This window comes from Balaenoptera musculus, chromosome 1, assembly GCF_009873245.2.
Source record: "Balaenoptera musculus isolate JJ_BM4_2016_0621 chromosome 1, mBalMus1.pri.v3, whole genome shotgun sequence".
Lineage (NCBI taxonomy): Eukaryota > Metazoa > Chordata > Mammalia > Artiodactyla > Balaenopteridae > Balaenoptera > Balaenoptera musculus.
Window position 1 is genome coordinate 114,651,386 of NC_045785.1, and position 19,506 is coordinate 114,670,891.

Consider the following 19,506-nt stretch of genomic DNA (forward strand, 5'->3'; position numbering starts at 1 on the left):
CATCAACCATTAGTGATGCCATGTCTCACGGTATACAAGTGCTATGGGAGTCCAAAGACAGATCATTTCCAGTAGCAGCTGACATTTGACTTGGGGCTCAATGAATGAGCAGGATTCCAGCATATGCAAATGATGGAAAAGGCTAAGAGGAGGAAGTGCAGAGAGGCTATGTTAGAAAATGGGGAAGATCACCCGGTGATTGAGTGTAGGGTGTGGAGCACAATGACCACGGAAAAAGCTGGAGAGGGAAGTAGGTGGTGCTACGTGGAGAAGGGCCATGAATGCCCTGTCAAGGATTTTATTAATCCAGGCAATGTGGCTTGGAAATGATTCCCCCTGTACAATCCACTGGAGTGTGGAGATCAAGATGAGGTGTGATGGACATCATAAAAATGGATCAAAACATCCCATGGCTCAGAGGCGAGATAGATCAACTTTGAATGGAGAAAGCTAAGAGGTATATTTATTCACAGTGTATTCATTTCCTCTATGGGAAAGTGTGAGGCCTGAGGTGGGGAAACGAAGATGACGGCAGCTACATTTTACTGACCCAGGGAGGCTGATGAAACCCAGCATGTTGCTGAGAAGTCCTCTTAGCAGCAGGATCTGATGGTGTTCTAGTGGAAGGATGGTGCAGGGAGCACGTGATCTACGTGAGTGGCCCCCATGGAGCTGGGCAGTGGGCAGCCAGAGCCCACGCTACTTCTTCATGGTCCTGGGCACTCAGTATGCTCCTAGGGTCAGTAGCATTAGCATCACGTGGGAGCTTATTATAGATGCAGGATCTTAGCCTCCACCCAGACTCAGCGAATAAGAATCTGCATTTTAACAAGATCTCCAGGTTACCCATAAGCACTTTATTTTATTTTATTATTTTTTAAACATCTTTATTGGAGTATAATTGCTTTACAATATTTTGTTAGTTTCTGCTGTATAACAAAGTGAATCAGCTATATGTATACATATATCCCCATATCCCCTCCCTCTTGCATCTCCCTCCCACCCTCCCTACATAAGCACTTTAAAGTTTGAGAAGGCTTCCTGCTTTCTGAACACAGCTTTCCTCACTCAAACTCCTTCTCTTAGTTTATTTCCTACTCAGGGAAGAGAAAAGAGTACTTCCTGGATTTCCTAGGGAGCACACTGGATCAGATGCCAGTTTGAGGGTAGGAATACACCATAATGGCCCATAATATCTTCCTCATTCATTCATTCATTCAATCAATCAAATAGTAATAGAGCACCTCCTATATTTCAATATGTATTCTATCTGCATCTCTGGTCCTCCTGGCCTTGACTGTCCTGGGTTACTTCTGGCAGGATGGGAAGGATCTAGGACCTAGGGTGTGAAATCCACTTACTTGGGCAGGAGAGAAGTTATCCTGGTGTCAGATTCTGAGCTTAGAGTTTCAGACAGACAGTGGGAGTGTGGAATGCAGTCCCATCATGGGGAGGTCCATGACGAGCCCAGTGTCCATGTCTCCAGGGGTGTGTGCTGTCCCATTTGGCAGAGCCCACTGTAGCCTTACCAGACTGACTGCAACTGAGAAAAGCACCCACTGAAAGCAGGTTATCCGTGGTAGAGTTTAGGTGCAGTCCTCATGGAGGAATGGTGGGGATGTGTATGGGAGTAGGACTCGGAATAGTGACCAAAGCTGAAGCTCATTAAGGAAGCCAGGCAACATCATGGGCCTTGGATTGGGAGCAACATGTCATTAAGAAAAAGACCACTGGGCCAGGGCTGTCACTTTGGAAATAGGCGGGAGTCCTGCGGGACCCTGTGTTCTGTTCAGACTAGGGTGTGGGCACTTGATGTACAGATTGCTGGGTGTGACCTTGGGTGGTTTAAATCTTCCCACTTTGATGTCCCTTCTCCCCCAAGGGTGGCTTTGGGTGCAGAGGCTGAGACAGCAGTCGGGAGCTGCGTGGACTCATCTGTGAGGAGTGGATGCAGCCAAGAGCTGGGGCTTAGGGGCTGCGGCGTAAGCCCCCTTCACCTGGGAGTAGATGACACAGGAATCCTGGGGGAAGGAGCACATAGGTGAGGGCCAGAGGCCAGCAGGCCTGAAGTGGGAGAGTACACAGGTCACAGGACTCACCGTGTTCTTGAGAAGCTCTGGGTCAGAGGCTGCTGTGGAAAGAAGGGAAGCATTCAGCTGTGAACTCAGAACTCTCTCCTTGCATCTGTGCCACCAGCCCAGCCACAGCCATCTTCATGGGGCTGCACTGAACCTTTCCTAAGAACCTCAACCTCACAGCTTCGAGCAACTCTCTCCTCAACATCACTCCACTCTTTGTTCCTCATGCTGAGCTCCCCAGGGACTCTCAAAGGAAAGAAATGTACTTTTTATCTTGTTCATGCTTTGATCATAGATTCATAGTGTACATTATGGAGAAGCAGTCTGGCCTGGAGCAGAGGCAGTGCAGTGGTTTAGAGCAGACTTCTGATCCAGACTACCTCAGACTGAGCCCCAGGTCAGCCGTGCCACCTCTGTGACCTTGGGCAAGTCACTCAATGTCTCCTGCCTTGGTGTCTCATCTGTATGTTGGGAATAATAATACCTACCTGTAGGGTTATGTGTGTGTGTGTTTGATTTCTAACATCTGTTATGTGCTGAGCAGTTCCAATGTGCAGGTACACTTCTGAGGGTTATAAACAAACTTTAAATATATGTGTGTGTGTATATATTTATGGCATATATATATATATTTTTTTTCAATGTATTTATTTACAGTACTCAGAACTGTACCAGGCACATAGGAACTGCTCAACACATGTTGATATGATAATAGAAGTTATTATTATTATTATATTGTCTTAAAGCTGGAATGAAATATGGCATTCATCAAGCAAGGCTTTCTCTTTTTGGCTTGGAATGAGCCTCAAGGCTCCCTGGAACTGCCCTGAGAAGCAGAGCTTGGCCTAAGGCTTGGACTCTAGAGACAGACTCTTCTGTGATTTGTTAGCTCTGTGACTTCAGGCTGGTCATTTAAGATCTCTCTGCCTCTGTTTTCTCATCTGTGAAATGGGGTAATAACAACACTCACATCAAAGGGGGTTGTAAGTGTGAATGAATTCATACATTTTAGAGGTGGGCCCTTGAACCAAGAATGGAACAAAATGGAGTTCATTTGATTTTATATAAGAAGAATAAAAAAACCAGAGAAGGAAGCAGAATGGCTAAAAATCACATGACACTTTTTACAGAACAAAGTTAGAATAGCCCCAAAGGCTTTCCCTTTCCTGCTCTGAGAGGAGGAAACCAGGCTGGGATTCTTCACAGCTGACCATCTACCATGAGTGAGGACTAATGACACAGACAGACAACAAGCATATACTCGTCATAAAAGCTGCTTAAACTCTGCTGCTGTAATAGCATCTCCCCATCTACTTCCTCGTTTGATCCTTACAATAACCCTATGAGAGAGTGTGATAGGCAGAATAATGTCTCCCACAAAGATGTCCATGTCCTGATACCTGGAACCTGTGAATATGTGACCTAAGATGGAGAAAGGGATTTTGCAGATGTGATTAATATTAAGGACCTTCAAATGGCGAGATTATTTTAGACTATCCAGGTGGAATTTTAAGGAGAACTTTAAAATCTGAGAACTTTTTCTAGTTGTGGTCAAAGGGAGCACTGACTATGGAAGAAATGGTTAGAGAGGTGCCACTTGCTGGCTTTGAAGATGGAGGGATGGGACATGAGCCCCAGAAAGGAAAAGGGTGTCCTTTAGAAGCTGGAAAAGGCACGGGAATACATTCTCCTCTGGAGCTTCCAGAAAGGACCTCTGCTGACACTGATTTTAGCCCAGTGTAACCTGTGTTTTAGACTTCTGACCTACAGCACAGTAAGATAATAAACTCGTATTGTTTAAGCCCTCATGGTCATTTGCCACAGCAGCAGTAGAAAACAGGTACAGGTAGGAAGGGAATGATAGACAGTCCTGTCTCATTTCACAGATGGGACACTGAAGCTCTGAGGGGCTGACTGCCCAGGGTGATGACTTTGTTACTCAAGTGATGCTGAGGCCATCTGTGGAGAATGGAGAAAGCAGCTCTGCACGGTGAGCTTGGGTTAATCGCAGCAGGGTAGGTGGGCACAAAGTAAGAAGCTCAGTGACCCAGCCTGAGGGGCAGTTCTGTGTCTGGTTGGCCCAGACCCACTGAAGGGGTGGAGACTGAGCCACACATAGCAATAGACCGCCCAAATCAAGGGTCCTTGGGTCTTACCTGCCTGTTTGTTCTCCGCCTTCACGCTCCGGACTTCCGAGTACACCACATCTCCTCCGTTAGGATTTACTTGGAGAGAAGTTGAAGTTTGAGAGGACTCTAAGGTTCTTGCCCCTTGTCTTGCTACTTCCTCCTCTCCCAGATAGAGTTTGTTCTCTGGAGGGAGCAGGGCCCTCCGGGCCTCTGTACCATCCCTTCCTCATTTCTTGTCCCACCACTTCCTGGACCAACCCTGGGGTCCCTGCCCAAATGGAGGGTCCTCAGTCCTCACCATTGCTGTACACTGGTTGCAGTTCTATCCAGCTTGGTACATTGTAGTAGGTGGGCTCTTGGGGGTCTGAAGCTGATGGGTTCCTGTAAGGTAGAAGCATTGATGTTTCCCAGAAATCCTGATGAAGTAGCTATAAGGATCATTCCCTGTTAGTGAGTCTTTACCACAGGATAGTTGCCAAGCCTGGAAACATAGATGAGCATATAACAAATGGTCTATTGTTATGGACTATTATATTATAAATCATAATATTAATCCAGACTTTACTGCCACCTAGTATGTCACTGTGCTAGTGCCTATAACAATATTAAGTTGATGCTATTATTATCTCTATTTTTTAGATGGAAAAAATGGAGGTTCTGAGAGGTAAAATGACTTACTCAAGACTATGTAACTAGAAAGGGAAAGAGCCAGGAGCCATTCAAACCTGGCTCCAAGGTCTACACTCCCAGAGAGATCAGTATCTGAGTGAAATCCATAATTAGAAAGGCTCAAATGGGAATACCTTGGTGGTCCAGAAGTTAGGACTTGGTGCTTTCACTAAGGGCTTGGGTTCAGTCCCTTGTGGGGGAACTAAGATCCTGCAACTTTGCAGCACGGCCAAATAAACAAACAAACAAAAAGGCTCAGAGGAACTCAGGATGGTTTGGATGCTGCTACCATAAGCTTGCCCAGGGATAGTTTGTGAGCTGTGGTGTGACTCCTAAAGTCAGTCTTTGGAATCCAAGATGGCAGCCCCTTCTTCACAGGCACCACCTCCTGTTAGCAGAGAGGTCTCTCGGGGTGGCCAAGTTGCGTGACTCCATCTTCTTGGCTGTCATCACAACAGGTGTTGGTTAGGTTGGGTTGGCCATGACCAGAGCTTTCCAGGCTGATTAAGCTAAGACCATCTTAGGAAACGGATGGATTCAGTGGTCATAGTGTCACTCAAACCACCAAGGCAACATTGGACCAAGGATGTAAGTTAATAAATAAAAAGCAATTAACACTTGCTGCAAGAAAAAGGCCTATTTAGCTAAGCTGATGGGTGAGAAGGTCCTGGGAATTGAGATATCCCAAGGGAGCTGGCAACATGAAATTGGCAGAACCCATCTCAGTGACATGAAGCAGTGACCATGCTCTCAGCAGTAACCAGATTCAATTCCATTTTCATACTTGGTGGGCATTTCATTAACCATACGGCAATATAGGCAGGTCTTACCTGGAGGAGTCAAATGTAGGCTTTCCTCCTGCAAAGGAAAGCAGAGAGACATTGAGTCCAGGAGAAGGAAGACTTCACAAGGAGCACAGCTCATAGGAGGCTCACCTAGAACCTTCCAGGAGTCACTGTCTCTAAGATGTGAACCCTCCATTGCTATGTCCAAGGGAGGTGGCAGATTGGGCAAAAACTACTGATCCTGGATTCCAGAGGGGTATAGTTATAATACAAAAGGGTAGCCCACAATCCATAATCTTTTAACGTGGAGTTTGTGAAGAACAATGGTCAATAGCTGAATGTGGGAAAATAGACTTGATTGGCTATGAAAGTACCATACATTTACAAAATCAGTAAGTTATCAAATTCCATTTGGTTTCTGTTCTCACTACTATTTCTCAGAGTTTTTCTTCTCCTCTTCCGTTCCTTGGGGGTCTTGCAAGGGTAGAGAGGGAAATGCACTGTAATTTGTCATGTCAGATAAACTACATCTTGTGAAGACATCTTACACCCAATAGGGCTGTTCTGGAAACTTTGCATTTGATGAAGACAAATTCTGGAGGAACTAGAGGGGAATGTAGGAGCTGTGGAATTGTGCAGAAAGGAGGTGTTGAGAGCTTGGGGGTGGTTCCAGAGGCAGCATGAGCCTGAGGGAATGGAGATGGGAAGGACAGGGACTCAAGCAAAGGTTAACCAGGGAGTTACTCACCTGCTTTCCTCGGGAGCCAGCAGTAGAACAACAGTGCCACGGCAGCGAGACCCATCACGCTGAGCAGCCCCCCGGTGACACCGGTGGCAACAGGGCCACTTCTGCTCCCTGTCAGCCCTGAGGGGGAGACCCCAGGCATGAGCCAGAGGGAGAGGCTTGTGGTCTTGAACTGCCCTGATCCCTGGAGCTGATGCCTGGGAGAGAGGATGAACTGAGGGGACCAGGACTCCTGAGGCTAATCAGGTGCAGGTGTGGCACAGGGGATGGCACTTCTCTTGGTGGGGAAGCTCATGTCTGTGGCTGATGCAAGGGTTGAGGGTCAGGATGGATGATGCTAGCTGAAGAGTATTAAATTCAGTGGTCTTCTTTAGCCCCCTTTCCCACCCAAATGACAAGCCTTCAGAAACACTTAATGAAAATAACAGTTTGGAGAACATCTAGCTTTGTGTACCTGTCCCTGAGAAACACTGTCCTGGTCAGGCATCACAAGGATTATCAGAGTATCCTAGGAGGAAATCTTTTGGCCACATCTGTGGCCTGAGAATAGGAAACTTACTTGTGATGGAAAGTGTCACTGCCTCACTGCACTGGGGACCCAGGCCATTGTCGGCCTCACAGGAGTAGGTTCCAGAATGATTTGCAGTCAGTGAGAGGTTGAGGGACACTCCTTGTCCAGAGTGGGATATGCTGCTCTCCAGGGTGACATTCTTGTGATAAAACTGGTACACGATCGGGGGAGAGCCTCTCTGGGCCTCACAATGAAGCTCCACCACATCCCCCACCACAGCCTGGGCCCTGGGGGTCCTGAGGGTGAGGATAGGGTGAGACACTGGAACTGAGGGAAAACAAAAAGTCAATAGAAGTTCCTACTTCTAACATACTCAGAAAGGAACAAAAAATAATATAAACAAATAATAAAAGTCATATCTCAATCAAGGAAAATATATTGAAACACATATGACAAGCAAAGTTAATGACCTGAATCTACAAATAGCTTTCAATGCACAAAAATATCCAACAGAAAAGTGTGAAAAGTGTATGAATCACTAAAAACTTCAAATAGCCAATAAATATATAAAGATAACATCTTTGTTACTAATTAAGTATATACAAATAAAAACACCCATCAGACTGGCAAAGCTTAAAAAGGCAGATAATACTGATGGGGTTGTGGATTAAGAGGCACCCTGATATGCTCTCGGTGGGAATGCAAATTTGAGACACTTCCTTGAATGGTGATTTGGAAATATATATCTAATTTAAAATGCACATAAACTTTCACCCAGCAAATCTACTTCTAAGACTATTTCCTTTAGGGCTACTAACATAAGTTATGTAAAAAATGGCCAACAGACACGTGAAAAGATGCTCAATATGGCTAATTATTAGAGAAATGCAAATCAAAACTACAGTGAGGTATCACCTCACACCAGTCAGAATGGCCATCATTAAAAAGTCAACAAGTTTGGTACTGTGCTGTGTTTACTTATTATATACAGTTCATACTTCATAGAAACTGTTATTTTATTGCTTTTGAATAAATTTTATATTTTGAATAAAAAAAAAGTCAACAGGACTGAGACATTCAAGATGGCGGAGGAGTAAGACGTGGAGATCACCTTCCTCCCCACAAATACATCAGAAAAACAACTACATGTGGAACAACTCTTACAGAACACCAACTGAATGCTGGCAGAAGACCTCAGACTTCCCAAAAGTATGGCTGACAGGGTTTTGGTGTTCCATCCGGGTGTCAGGCCTGTGCCTCTGAGGTGGGAGGGCAAAGTTTACGACATCGGTCCACCAGAGACTTCTCGGCTCCACGTAATAACAAATGGCAAATGTTCTCCCAGAGAGCACCATCTCAACGCTAAGACCCAGCTCCACTCAATGACCAGCAAGCTACAGTGCTGGACACCCTATGCCAAACAACTCACAAGACAGGAAAACAACCCCACCCATTAGCAGAGAGGCTGCCTAAAATCATAATAAGTTCACAGACACCCCAAAACAAACCACCAGATGCAGTCTTGCCCCCCAGAAAGACAAGATTCAGCCTCACTGACCAAAACACAGGCACCAGTCCCCTCCACCAGGAAGCCTACACAACCCACTGAACCAACCTTAGCCACTGGGGGCAGACACCAAAAGCAACGGGAACTATGAACCTGCAGCCTGAGAAAAGGAGACCCCAAACACAGTAAGTTAAGCAAAATGAGAAGACAGAGAAACAAAAAGCAGATGAAGGAGCAAGGTAAAAACGACCAGACCAAACAAATGAAGAGGAAATAGGCAGTCTACCTGAAAAAGAATTCAGAGTAATGATAGTAAAGATGATCCAAAATCTTGGAAATAGAATGGAGAAAATACAAGAAACATTTAAGAAGGACCTAGAAGAACTAAAGAACAAACAAACAATGATGACCAACAAAATAAATGAAATTAAAAATTCTCTTGAAGGAATCAATAGCAGAATAACTGAGGCAGAAGAACGGATAAGTAACCTGGAAGATAAAATAGTGGAAATAACTACCACAGAGCAGAATAAAGATAAAAGAATGAAAAGAATTGAGGACAGTCTCAGAGACATCTGGGCCAACATTAAACGCAACAACATTCAAATTATAGGGGTCCCAGAAGAAGAAGAGAAAAAAAAAGGGACTGAGAAAATATTTGAAGAGATTATAGTTGAAAACTTCCCTAATATGGGAAAGGAAATAGTCAATCAAGTGCAGGAAGGGCAGAGAGTCCCATACAGGATAAATCCAAGGAGAAACATGCCAAGACACATATTAATCAAACTATCAAAAATTAAATACAGAGAAAAAATATTAAAGGCAGCAAGGGAGAAGCAACAAATAACATACAAGGACATCCCCATAAAGTTAACAGCTGATCTTTCAGCAGAAACTCTGCAAGGCAGAAGGGAGGGGCAGGACATATTTAAAGTGTTGAAAGGGAAAAACCTACAACCAAGATTACTCTACCCAGCAAGGATCTCATTCAGATTCGACAGAGAAATTAAAACCTTTACAGACAAGCAAAAGCTAAGTGAATTCAGCACCACAAAACCAGCTTTACAACAAATGCTAAAGGAACTTCTCTAGGCAGGAAACACAAGAGAAGGAAAAGAACTACAATAACAAACCCAAAATAATTAAGAAAATGGTAATAGGAACATACATATGGATAACTACCTTAAATGTAAATGGATTAAATGCTCCCACCAAAATACATAGACTGGCTGAATGGTTACAAAAACAAGACCCACATATATGCTGTCTACAAGAGACCCACTTCAGACCTAGGGACACATACAGTTCAAAAGTGAGGGGATGGAGAAAGATATTCTATGCAAATGGAAATCAAAAGAAAGCTGGTTAGCAATTCTGATATCAGACAAAATAGACTTTCAAATAAAGACTATTACAAGAGACAAAGAAAGACACTCATAATGATCAAGGGATCAATCCAAGAAGAAGACATGACAATTGTAAATATTTATGCACCCAACATAGCAGCACCTCAATACATAAGGCAAATGCTAACAGCCATAAAAGGGGAAATTGACAGTAACACAATCATAGTAGGGGACTTTAACATCCTACTTTCACCAATGGACAGATCATTCAAAATGAAAATAAATAAGGGAACACAAGCTTTAAATGATACATTAAACAAGATGGACTTAATTGATATTTATAGGACATTCCATCCAAACACAACAGAACACACTTTCTTCTCAAGTGTTCATGGAACACTCTCCATGATAGATCATATCTTGGGTCACAAATCAAGCTTTGGTAAATTTAAGGTAATTGAAATTGTATCAAGTAACTTTTCCAACCACAACGCTAAGAGACTAGATATTAATTACAGGTAAAAATCTGGAAAAAATACAAACACATGCAGGATAAACAATACTCTACTAAATAACCAAAGATCACTGAAGAAATCCAAGAGGAAATAAAAAAATACCTAGAAACAAATGACAATGAAAACACGAAGACCCAAAACCTATGGGATGAAGCAAAAGCAGTTCTAAGACAGAAGTTTACAGCAGTACAATCCTACCTCAAGAAACCAGAAACATCTCAAATAAACAACCTAACCTTACACCTAAAGCAATTAGAGAAAGAAGAACAAAAAACCCGCAAAGTTAGCAGAGGGAAAGAAATCATAAATATCAGATTAGAAATAAATGAAAAAGAAATGAAGGAAACAATAGCAAAGATCAATAAAACTAAAAGCTGGTTCTTTGAGGAGACAAACAAAATTGATAAACCATTAGCCAGACTTATCAAGAAAAAAAGGGAGAAGACTCAAATCAATAGAATTAGAAATGAAAAAGGAGAAGTAACAACTGACACTGCAGAAATACAAAGGATCATGAGAGATTACTACAAGCAACTATATGCCAGAAAAATGGACAGCCTCAAAGAAATGGACACATTCTTAGAAAAGCACAACCTTCCAAGACTGAAACAGGAAGAAATAGAAAATATAAACAGACCAAACATGAGCACTGAAATTGAGACTGTGATTAAAAATCTTCCAAAAAACAAAAGCCCAGGACCAGATGGCTTCACAGGCAAAGTCTATCAAACATTTAGAGAAGAGCTAACACCTATCCTTCTCAAACTCTTCCACAATATAGCAGAGGGAGGAACACTCCCAAACTCATTCTACGAGGCCACCATCACCCTGATACCAAAACCAGACAAAGATGTCACAAAGAAAGAAAAGTACAGGCCAATATCACTGATGAACATAGATACAAAAATCCTCAACAAAATATTAGCAAACAGAATCTAACTGCACAATAAAAGGATCATACAACATGCTCAAGTGGGTTTTATCCCAGGAATGCAAGGATTCCTCAATGTATGCAAATCAATCAATGTGATACACCATATTAACAAATTGAAGGAGAAAAACCATATGATCATCTCAATAGATGCAGAAAAAGCTTTTGACAAAACTCAACACCCATTTATGATAAAAACCCTCCAGAAATAGGCATAGAGGGAACTTACCTCAACATAATAAAGGCCATATATGACAAACCCACAGCCAACATCATTCTCAATGGTGAAAAACTGAAACCATTTCCACTAAGATCAGGAACAAGAGAAGGTGGTTCTCTCTCACCACTATTATTCAACATAGTTTTGGAAGTTTTAGCCACAGCAATCAGAGAAGAAAAAGAAATAAAAGGAATCCAAATTGGAAAAGAAGAAGTAAAGCTGTCACTGTTTGCAGATGACATGATACTATACATAGAGAATCCTAAAAATGCCACCAGAAAACTACTAGAGCTAATCAATGAATTTGGTAAAGTAGCAGGATACAAAATTAATGCACAGAAATCTCTTGCATTCTTGAGAGGGCAGACAGCAGAAGCAAGAAGAACTACCATCCAGCAGCCTGTGGAACAAAAACCACATTCACAGAAAGATAGACAAGATGAAAAGGCAGAGGGCTATGCACCAGATGAAGGAACAAGATAAAACCCCAGAAAAACAACTAAATGAAACAGAGATAGGCAACCTTCCAGAAAAAGAATTCAGAATAATGATAGTGAAGATGATTCAGGGCCTCGGAAAAACAATGGAGGCAAAGATGGAGAAGATGCAAGAAATGTGTAACAAAGACCTAGAAGAATTAAAGAACAAACAAACAGAGATGAACAATACAATAACTGAAATGAAAACTACACTAGAAGGAACCAATAGCAGAATAACTGAGGCAGAAGAACGGATAAGTGACCTGGAAGACACAATGGTGGAATTCACTGCTGTGGAACAGAATAAAGAAAAAAGAATGAAAAGAAATGAAGACAGCCTAAGAGACCTCTGGGACAACATTAAACGCAACAACATTCGCATTATAGGGGTCCCAGAAGGAGAAGAGAGAGAGGAAGGACCAGAGAAAATATTTGAGGAGATTATACTCGAAAACTTCCCTAACATGGGAAAAGAAATAGCCACCCAAGTCCAGGAAGCGCAGCGAGTCCCATACAGGATAAACCCAAGGAGAAACACGCTGAGACACATAGTAATCAAATTGGCAAAAATTAAAGACAAAGAAAAATTATTGAAAGCAGCAAGGGAAAAATGACAAATAACATACAAGGGAACTCCCATAAGGTTAACAGCTGATTTCTCAGCAGAAACTCTACAAGCCAGAAGGGAGTGGCATGATATACTTAAAGTGATGAAAGCGAAGAACCGGCCACCAAGATTACTCTACTCAGCAAGGATCTCATTCAGATTTGATGGAGAAATCAAAAGCTTTACAGACAAGCAAAAGCTAAGAGAATTCAGCACCACCAAACCAGCTCTACAACAAATGCTAAAGGAACTTCTCTAAGTCGGAAACACAAGAGAAGAAAAGGACCTACAAAAACAACCCAAAACAATTAAGAGAATGGTCATAGGAACATACATATCAATAATTGCCTTAAATGTGAATGGAATAAATGCTCCAACCAAAAGACACAGGCTCACTGAGTGAATACAAAAACAAGACCCATATATATGCTGTCTACAAGAGACCCACTTCAGACCTAGGGACACATACAGACTGAAAGTGAGGGGATAGAAAAAGATATTCCATGCAAATGGAAATCAAAAGAAAGCTGGAGTAACAATACTCATATCAGATAAAATACACTTTAAATAAAGAATGTTACAAGACACAAGGAAGGGCACTACATAATGATCAAAGGATCAATACAAGAAGAAGATACAACAATTATAAATATATATGCAGCCAACATAGGGGCACCTCAATACATAAGGCAATGGTTAACAGCTGTAAAAGAGGAAATTGACAGTAACACAATAATAGTGGGGGACTTTAACACCCCATTTACACCAATGGGCAGATCATCCAAAATGAAAATAAATAAGGAAACAAAAGCTTTAAAGGACACAATGGACCAGATAGATTTAATTGATATTTATAGGACATTCCATCCCCAAACAGCAGATTACACTTTCTTCTCAAGTGCGCATGGAACATTCTCCAGGATAGATCACATCTTGGGTCACAAATCAAGCCTCAGTAAATTTAGGAGAATTGAAATCATATCAGGCATCTTTTCTGACCACAACACTATGAGATTAGAAATGAATTACAGGGAAAAAAATGTAAAAAACACAAACACATGGAGGCTAAACAATACATTACTAAATAACCAAGAGATCACTGAAGAAATCCAAGAGGAAATCAAAAAATACCTAGAGAAAAATGGCAATGAATACACGATGATCCAAAACCTATGGAATGCAGCAAAAGCAGTTCTAAGAGGGAAGTTTATAACTATACAAGCTTACCTCAAGAAACAAGAAAAATCTCAAATAAACAATCTATCCTTACACCTAAAGGAACTAGAGAAAGAAGAACAAACAAAACCCAAAGTTAGCAGAAGGAAAGAAATAATAAAGATCAGAGGAGAAATAAATGAAATAGAAACAAAGAAAACAAGAGCAAAGATCAATAAAACTAAAAGCTTGTTCTTTGAGAACATAAACAAAATTGATAAACCATTAGCCAGACTCACCAAGAAAAAGAGGGAGAAGACTCAAATCAATAAAATTAGAAATGAAAAAGGAGAGGTTACAACAGACACCTCAGAAATACAAAGCATCCTAAGAGACTACTACAAGCAACTCTATGCCAATAAAATGGACAACCTGGAAGAAATGGACAAATTGTCAGAAAGGTATAACCTTCCAAGACTGAACCAGGAAGAAATAGAAAATATGAACAAACCAGTCACAAGTAATGAAATTGAAACTGTGATTAAAGATCTTCCAACAAACAAAAGTCCAGGACCAGAAGGCTTCACAGGGGAATTCTATCAAACATTTAGAGAAGAGCTAACACCCATCCTTCTCAAATTCTTCCAAAAAATTGCAGAGGAAGGAGCACTCCCAAACTCATTCTATGAGGCCACCATCACCCTGATACCAAAACCAGACAAAGATACTACAAAAAAAGAAAAATACAGAGCAATATCACTGATGAATATAGATGCAAAAATCCTTAACAAAATGCTAGCAAACAGAATCCAACAACACATTAAAAGGATCACACACCATGATCAAGTGGGATTTATCCCAGGGATGCAAGGATTCTTCAATATACGCAAATCAATCAATGTGATACACCATATTAACAAATTGAAGAATAAAAACCATATGATCATCTCAACAGATGCAGAAAAAGCTTTTGACAAAATTCAACACCCATTTATGATAAAAACTCTCTAGATAGTGGACACAGAGGGAACGTACCTCAACATAATAAAGGCCTTATATGACAAACCCACAGCAAACATCATTCTCAATAGTGAAAAACTGAAAGCATTTCCACTAAGATCAGGAACAAGACAAGGATGTCCACTCTTACCACTATTATTCAACATAGTTTTGGAAGTCCTAGCCACGGCAATCAGAGAAGAAAAAGAAATAAAAGGAATTCAGATTGCAAAAGAAGCAAAACTGTCACTGTTTGCAGATGACATGATACTATACATAGAGAATGCTAAACATGCCACCAGAAAACTACTAGAGCTAATCAATGAATTTGGTAAAGTTGCAGGATACAAAATTAATGCACAGAAATCTCTTGCATTCCTATACACTAATGATGAAACATCTGAAAGAGAAATTAAGGAGACACTCCCATTTACCATTACAACAAAAAGAATAAAATACCTAGGTATAAACCTACCTAGGGAGAAAAAAGACCTGTATGCAGAAAACTATAAGACACTGATGAAAGAAATTAAAGGTGATACCAACAGATGGAGAGATATACCATGTTCTTGGATTGGAAGAATCAATATTGTGAAAATGACTATACTACCCAAAGCAATCTACAGATTCAATGCAATCCCTATCAAATTACCAATGGCATTTTTTATGGAACTAGAACAAAAAATCTTAAAATTTGTATGGGGACACAAAAGGCCCCAAATAGCCAAAGCAGTCTTGAGGGAAAAAAAGGAGCTGGCGGAATCAGACTCCCTGACTTCAGACAATACTACAAAGCTACAGTAATCAAGACAATATGGTACTGGCACAAAAACGGAAACATAGATCAATGGAACAAGATAGAAAGCCCAGAGGCAAACCCACGCATCTATGGTCAACTAATCTATGACAAAGGAGGCAAGGATATACAATGGAGAAAAGACAGTCTCTTCAATAAGTGGTGCTGGGGAAACTGGACAGCTACATGTAAAAGAATGAAATTAGAGCACTCCCTAACACCATACACAAAAATAAACTCAAAATGGATTCGAGACCTAATGTAAGACCGGACACTATAAAACTCTTAGAGGAAAACATAGGAAGAACACTCTTTGACATAAATCACAGCAAGATCTTTTTTGATCCACCTCTTAGAGTAATGGAAATAAAAACAAAAATAAACAAATGGGACCTAATGAAACTTCAAAGCTTTTGCACAGCAAAGGAAACCATAAACAAGACGAAAAGACAACCCTCAGAATGGGAGAAAATATTTGCAAATGAATCAATGGACAAAGGATTAATCTCCAAAATATATAAACAGCTCATACAGCTCAATATTAAAGAAACAAACAACCCAATCTAAAAATGGGCAGGCGACCTAAATAGACATTTCTTCAAAGAAGGCATACAGATGGCCAAGAAGCACATGAAAAGCTGCTCAATATCATTATTTATTAGAGAAATGCAAATCAAAACTACAATGAGGTATCACCTCACACCAGTTAGAATGGGCATCATCAGAAAATCTACAAACAACAAATGCTGGAGAGGCTGTGGAGAAAAGGGAACCCTCTTGCACTGTTGGTGGGAATGTAAATTGATACAGCCACTATGGAGAACAGTATGGAGGTTCCTTAAAAAACTAAAAATAGAATTACCATATGATCCAGCAATCCCACTACTGTGCATATACCCAGAGAAAACCATAATTCAAAAAGACACATGCACACCAATGTTCATTGCAGCACTATTTACAATAGCCAGGTCATGGAAGCAACCTAAATGCCCACTGACAGACGAATGGATAAAGAAGTTGTGGTACATATATACAATGGACTATTACTCAGCCACAAAAAGGAACGAAATTGAGTCATTTGTTGCGATGTGGATGGATCTAGAGACTGTCATACAGAGTGAAGTAAGTCAGAAAGAGCAAAAGATATATCGTATATTAATGCATGTATGTGGAACCTAGAAAAATGGTACAGATGAACTGGTTTGCAGGGCAGAATTTGAGACACAGATGTAGAGAACAAACGTATGGACACCAAGGGGGGAAAGCCGTGGCAGGGGTGGGGGGGGTGGGGATGGTGGTGTGCCGAATTGAGTGATTGGGATTGACATGTATAGAGTGATGTGTATAAAATTGATGACTAATAAGGACCTGCTGTATAAAAAAATAAATAAAATCAAATTCAAAAATTAAAAAAAAAACTAATACTAAAATTTCTTTGGGTTATTTGTATGGAAATATGTTAATATAAATGTTTCATTTTACATTACATGAAATTAATTACATTACATGACATTACATGAAATTCCTAAAAATCTTATATGTTCTGGTATAATGTTATAAGTCATTATTCTAGTTATTACTTTAAAATGTATATCTCAGAAATAACTAAATTTCCTTGCCAATTGTATTATTATGAACTTTCATCAAAACTTTAACCGTGGTCATTTTTAAGTCTTTTGTCATTTACAGACAGTTCTGGGTGTACTCTGATGCTTTTGCAAAAATGTTCCTATAAAAGGGTTTCATCTGCAAGGAATTCATGGAAAAGACTCTGACAAGTACAGGTTTCTGGTAACTGACTATACTGCTGAATTGAGTGAATAAGCATTTTCAGAACTCTAATGGAAAACTGATGAATTCATAAAAGTGGTAACAAAAGATCAAGATAAAAAAATTAATTACATGGGACTGAGTGAAATGATGAGGATGATAATAATTTTTGTGACTTTCTGTTTGAATAAAAAAATAAAAAAGAAATCTCTTGCATTCTTATACACTAACAATGAAAAATCCGAAAGAGAAATCAAGGAAACAATACCATTTACCATTGCAACAAAAAGAATAAAACACCTAGGAATAAACCTACCTAAGGAGACAAAAGACCTGTATGCATAAAATTATAAGACACTGATGAAAGAAATTAAAGATGATACAAACAGATGGAGAGATATACCACGTTCTTGGATTGGAAGAATCAACATTGTGAAAATGACTATACTCCCCAAGGCAATCTACATATTCAATGCAATCCCTATCAAACTACCAATGGCATTTTTCACAGAACTAGAACAAAAAATTTCACAATTTGTATGGAAACACAAAAGACCCCGAATAGCCAAAGCAATCTTGAGAAAGGAAAACAGAGCTGGAGGAATCAGGCTCCCTGACTTTAGACTCTACTACAAAGCTACAGTAATCAAGACAGTATTGTACTGACACAAAAACAGAAATATAGGTCAATGGAACAGGATAGAAAGCCCAGAGATAAACCCACACACATATGGTCACCTTATCTTTGATAAAGGAAGCAAGAATATACAATGGAGAAAAGGCAGCCTCTTCAATAAGTGGTGCTGGCAAAACTGGACAGCTACATATAAAAGAATGAAATTGGAGCACTCTCTAACAGCATACACAAAAATAAGCTCAAAATGGATTAAAGACCTCAATGTAAGGGCAGACACTATAAAATTCTTAGAGGAAAACATAGGCAGAACACTCTATGACATAAATCACAGCAAGATCCTTTTGACCCACCTCCTAGAGAAATGGAAATAAAAAAAAATAAACAAATGGAATCTAATGAAACTTAAAAGCTTTTGCACAGCAAAGGAAACCATAAACAAGATGAAAAGACTACCTTCAGAATCGGAGAAAATATTTGCAAATGAAGCAAATGACAAAGGATTAATCTCCAAAATTTACAAGCAGCTCATGCAACTCAATATCAAAAAAACCCAAACAAAACCCAATCCAAAAATGGGCAGAAGGCCTAAATAGGCATTCCTCCAAAGAAGATATACAGATTGCCAACAAAGATGTGAAAGGATGCTCAACATCACTAATCATTAGAGCAATGCAAATCAAAACTACAGTGAGGTATCACCTCACACCAGTCAGAATGGCCATCATCAAAACTTCTACAAACAATTAATGCTGGAGAGGGTGTGGCGGAATGGTAACCCTCTTCCACTGTTGGTGGGAATGTAAATTGATACAGCCACTATGGAGAACAGTATGGAGGTTCCTTAAAAAACTAAAAATAGAACTACTATACTACCCAGCATCCCACTACTGGGCGTATACCCTGAGAAAACCTTAATTCAAAAAGAGTCATGTACCACAATGTTCATTGCAGCTCTATTTACAGTAGCCAGGACATGGAAGCAACCTAAGTATCCATTGACAGATGAATGTATAAAGAAGATGTGGCACATATATACAATGGAATATTACTCAGCCATAAAAAGAAACGAAATTGAGTTATTTGTAGTGAGGTGGATGGACATAGAGTCTGTCATACGGAGTGAAGTAAATCAGAAAGAAAAAAACAAATACCGTGGGCTTCCCTTGTGGTGCAGTGGTTGAGAATCTGCCTGCCAATGCAGGGCACACGGGTTTGAGCCCTGGTCTGGGACGATCCCACATGCCGTGGAGCAACTGGGCCCGTGAGCCACAATTACTGAGCCTGCGTGTCTGGAGCCTGTGCTCCGCAACAAAAAAGGCCGCGGTAGTGAGAGGCCCGAGCACCGCGATGAAGAGTGGCCCACACTTGCCGCAACTGGAGAAAGCCCTCGCACAGAAGCGAGGACCCAACACAGCCAAAAATTAAAACAAACAAACAAACAAACAAACAAAACAAACAAAACCAAATACCGTATGTTAACACATATATATGGAATCAAAAAAAAAAAAAAAGGCTATGAAGAACCTAGGGGCAGGACAGGAATATAGATGCAGAAGTAGAGAATGCACTTGAGGACACGGGGATGGGGAAGGGTAAGCTGGGACGAAGTGAGAGAGTGGCATGGACT

General features: G+C 40.5%; 1 protein-coding gene across 1 annotated transcript in view; it reads right to left on the reverse strand.

The window, feature by feature from the left end:
* Nucleotides 1-1,715: 1,715 nt before the first annotated feature.
* FCRL5 (Fc receptor like 5) overlaps nucleotides 1,716-19,506 on the reverse strand; it is a 45,692-nt gene continuing 27,901 nt past the window's right edge. The window contains 7 exon segments of the mRNA XM_036867995.1: nucleotides 1,716-1,918; nucleotides 1,921-2,064; nucleotides 4,235-4,303; nucleotides 4,506-4,588; nucleotides 5,707-5,734; nucleotides 6,410-6,526; nucleotides 6,966-7,244. Of these exon segments, the coding sequence (XP_036723890.1) occupies nucleotides 1,716-1,918; nucleotides 1,921-2,064; nucleotides 4,235-4,303; nucleotides 4,506-4,588; nucleotides 5,707-5,734; nucleotides 6,410-6,526; nucleotides 6,966-7,244 (923 nt within the window).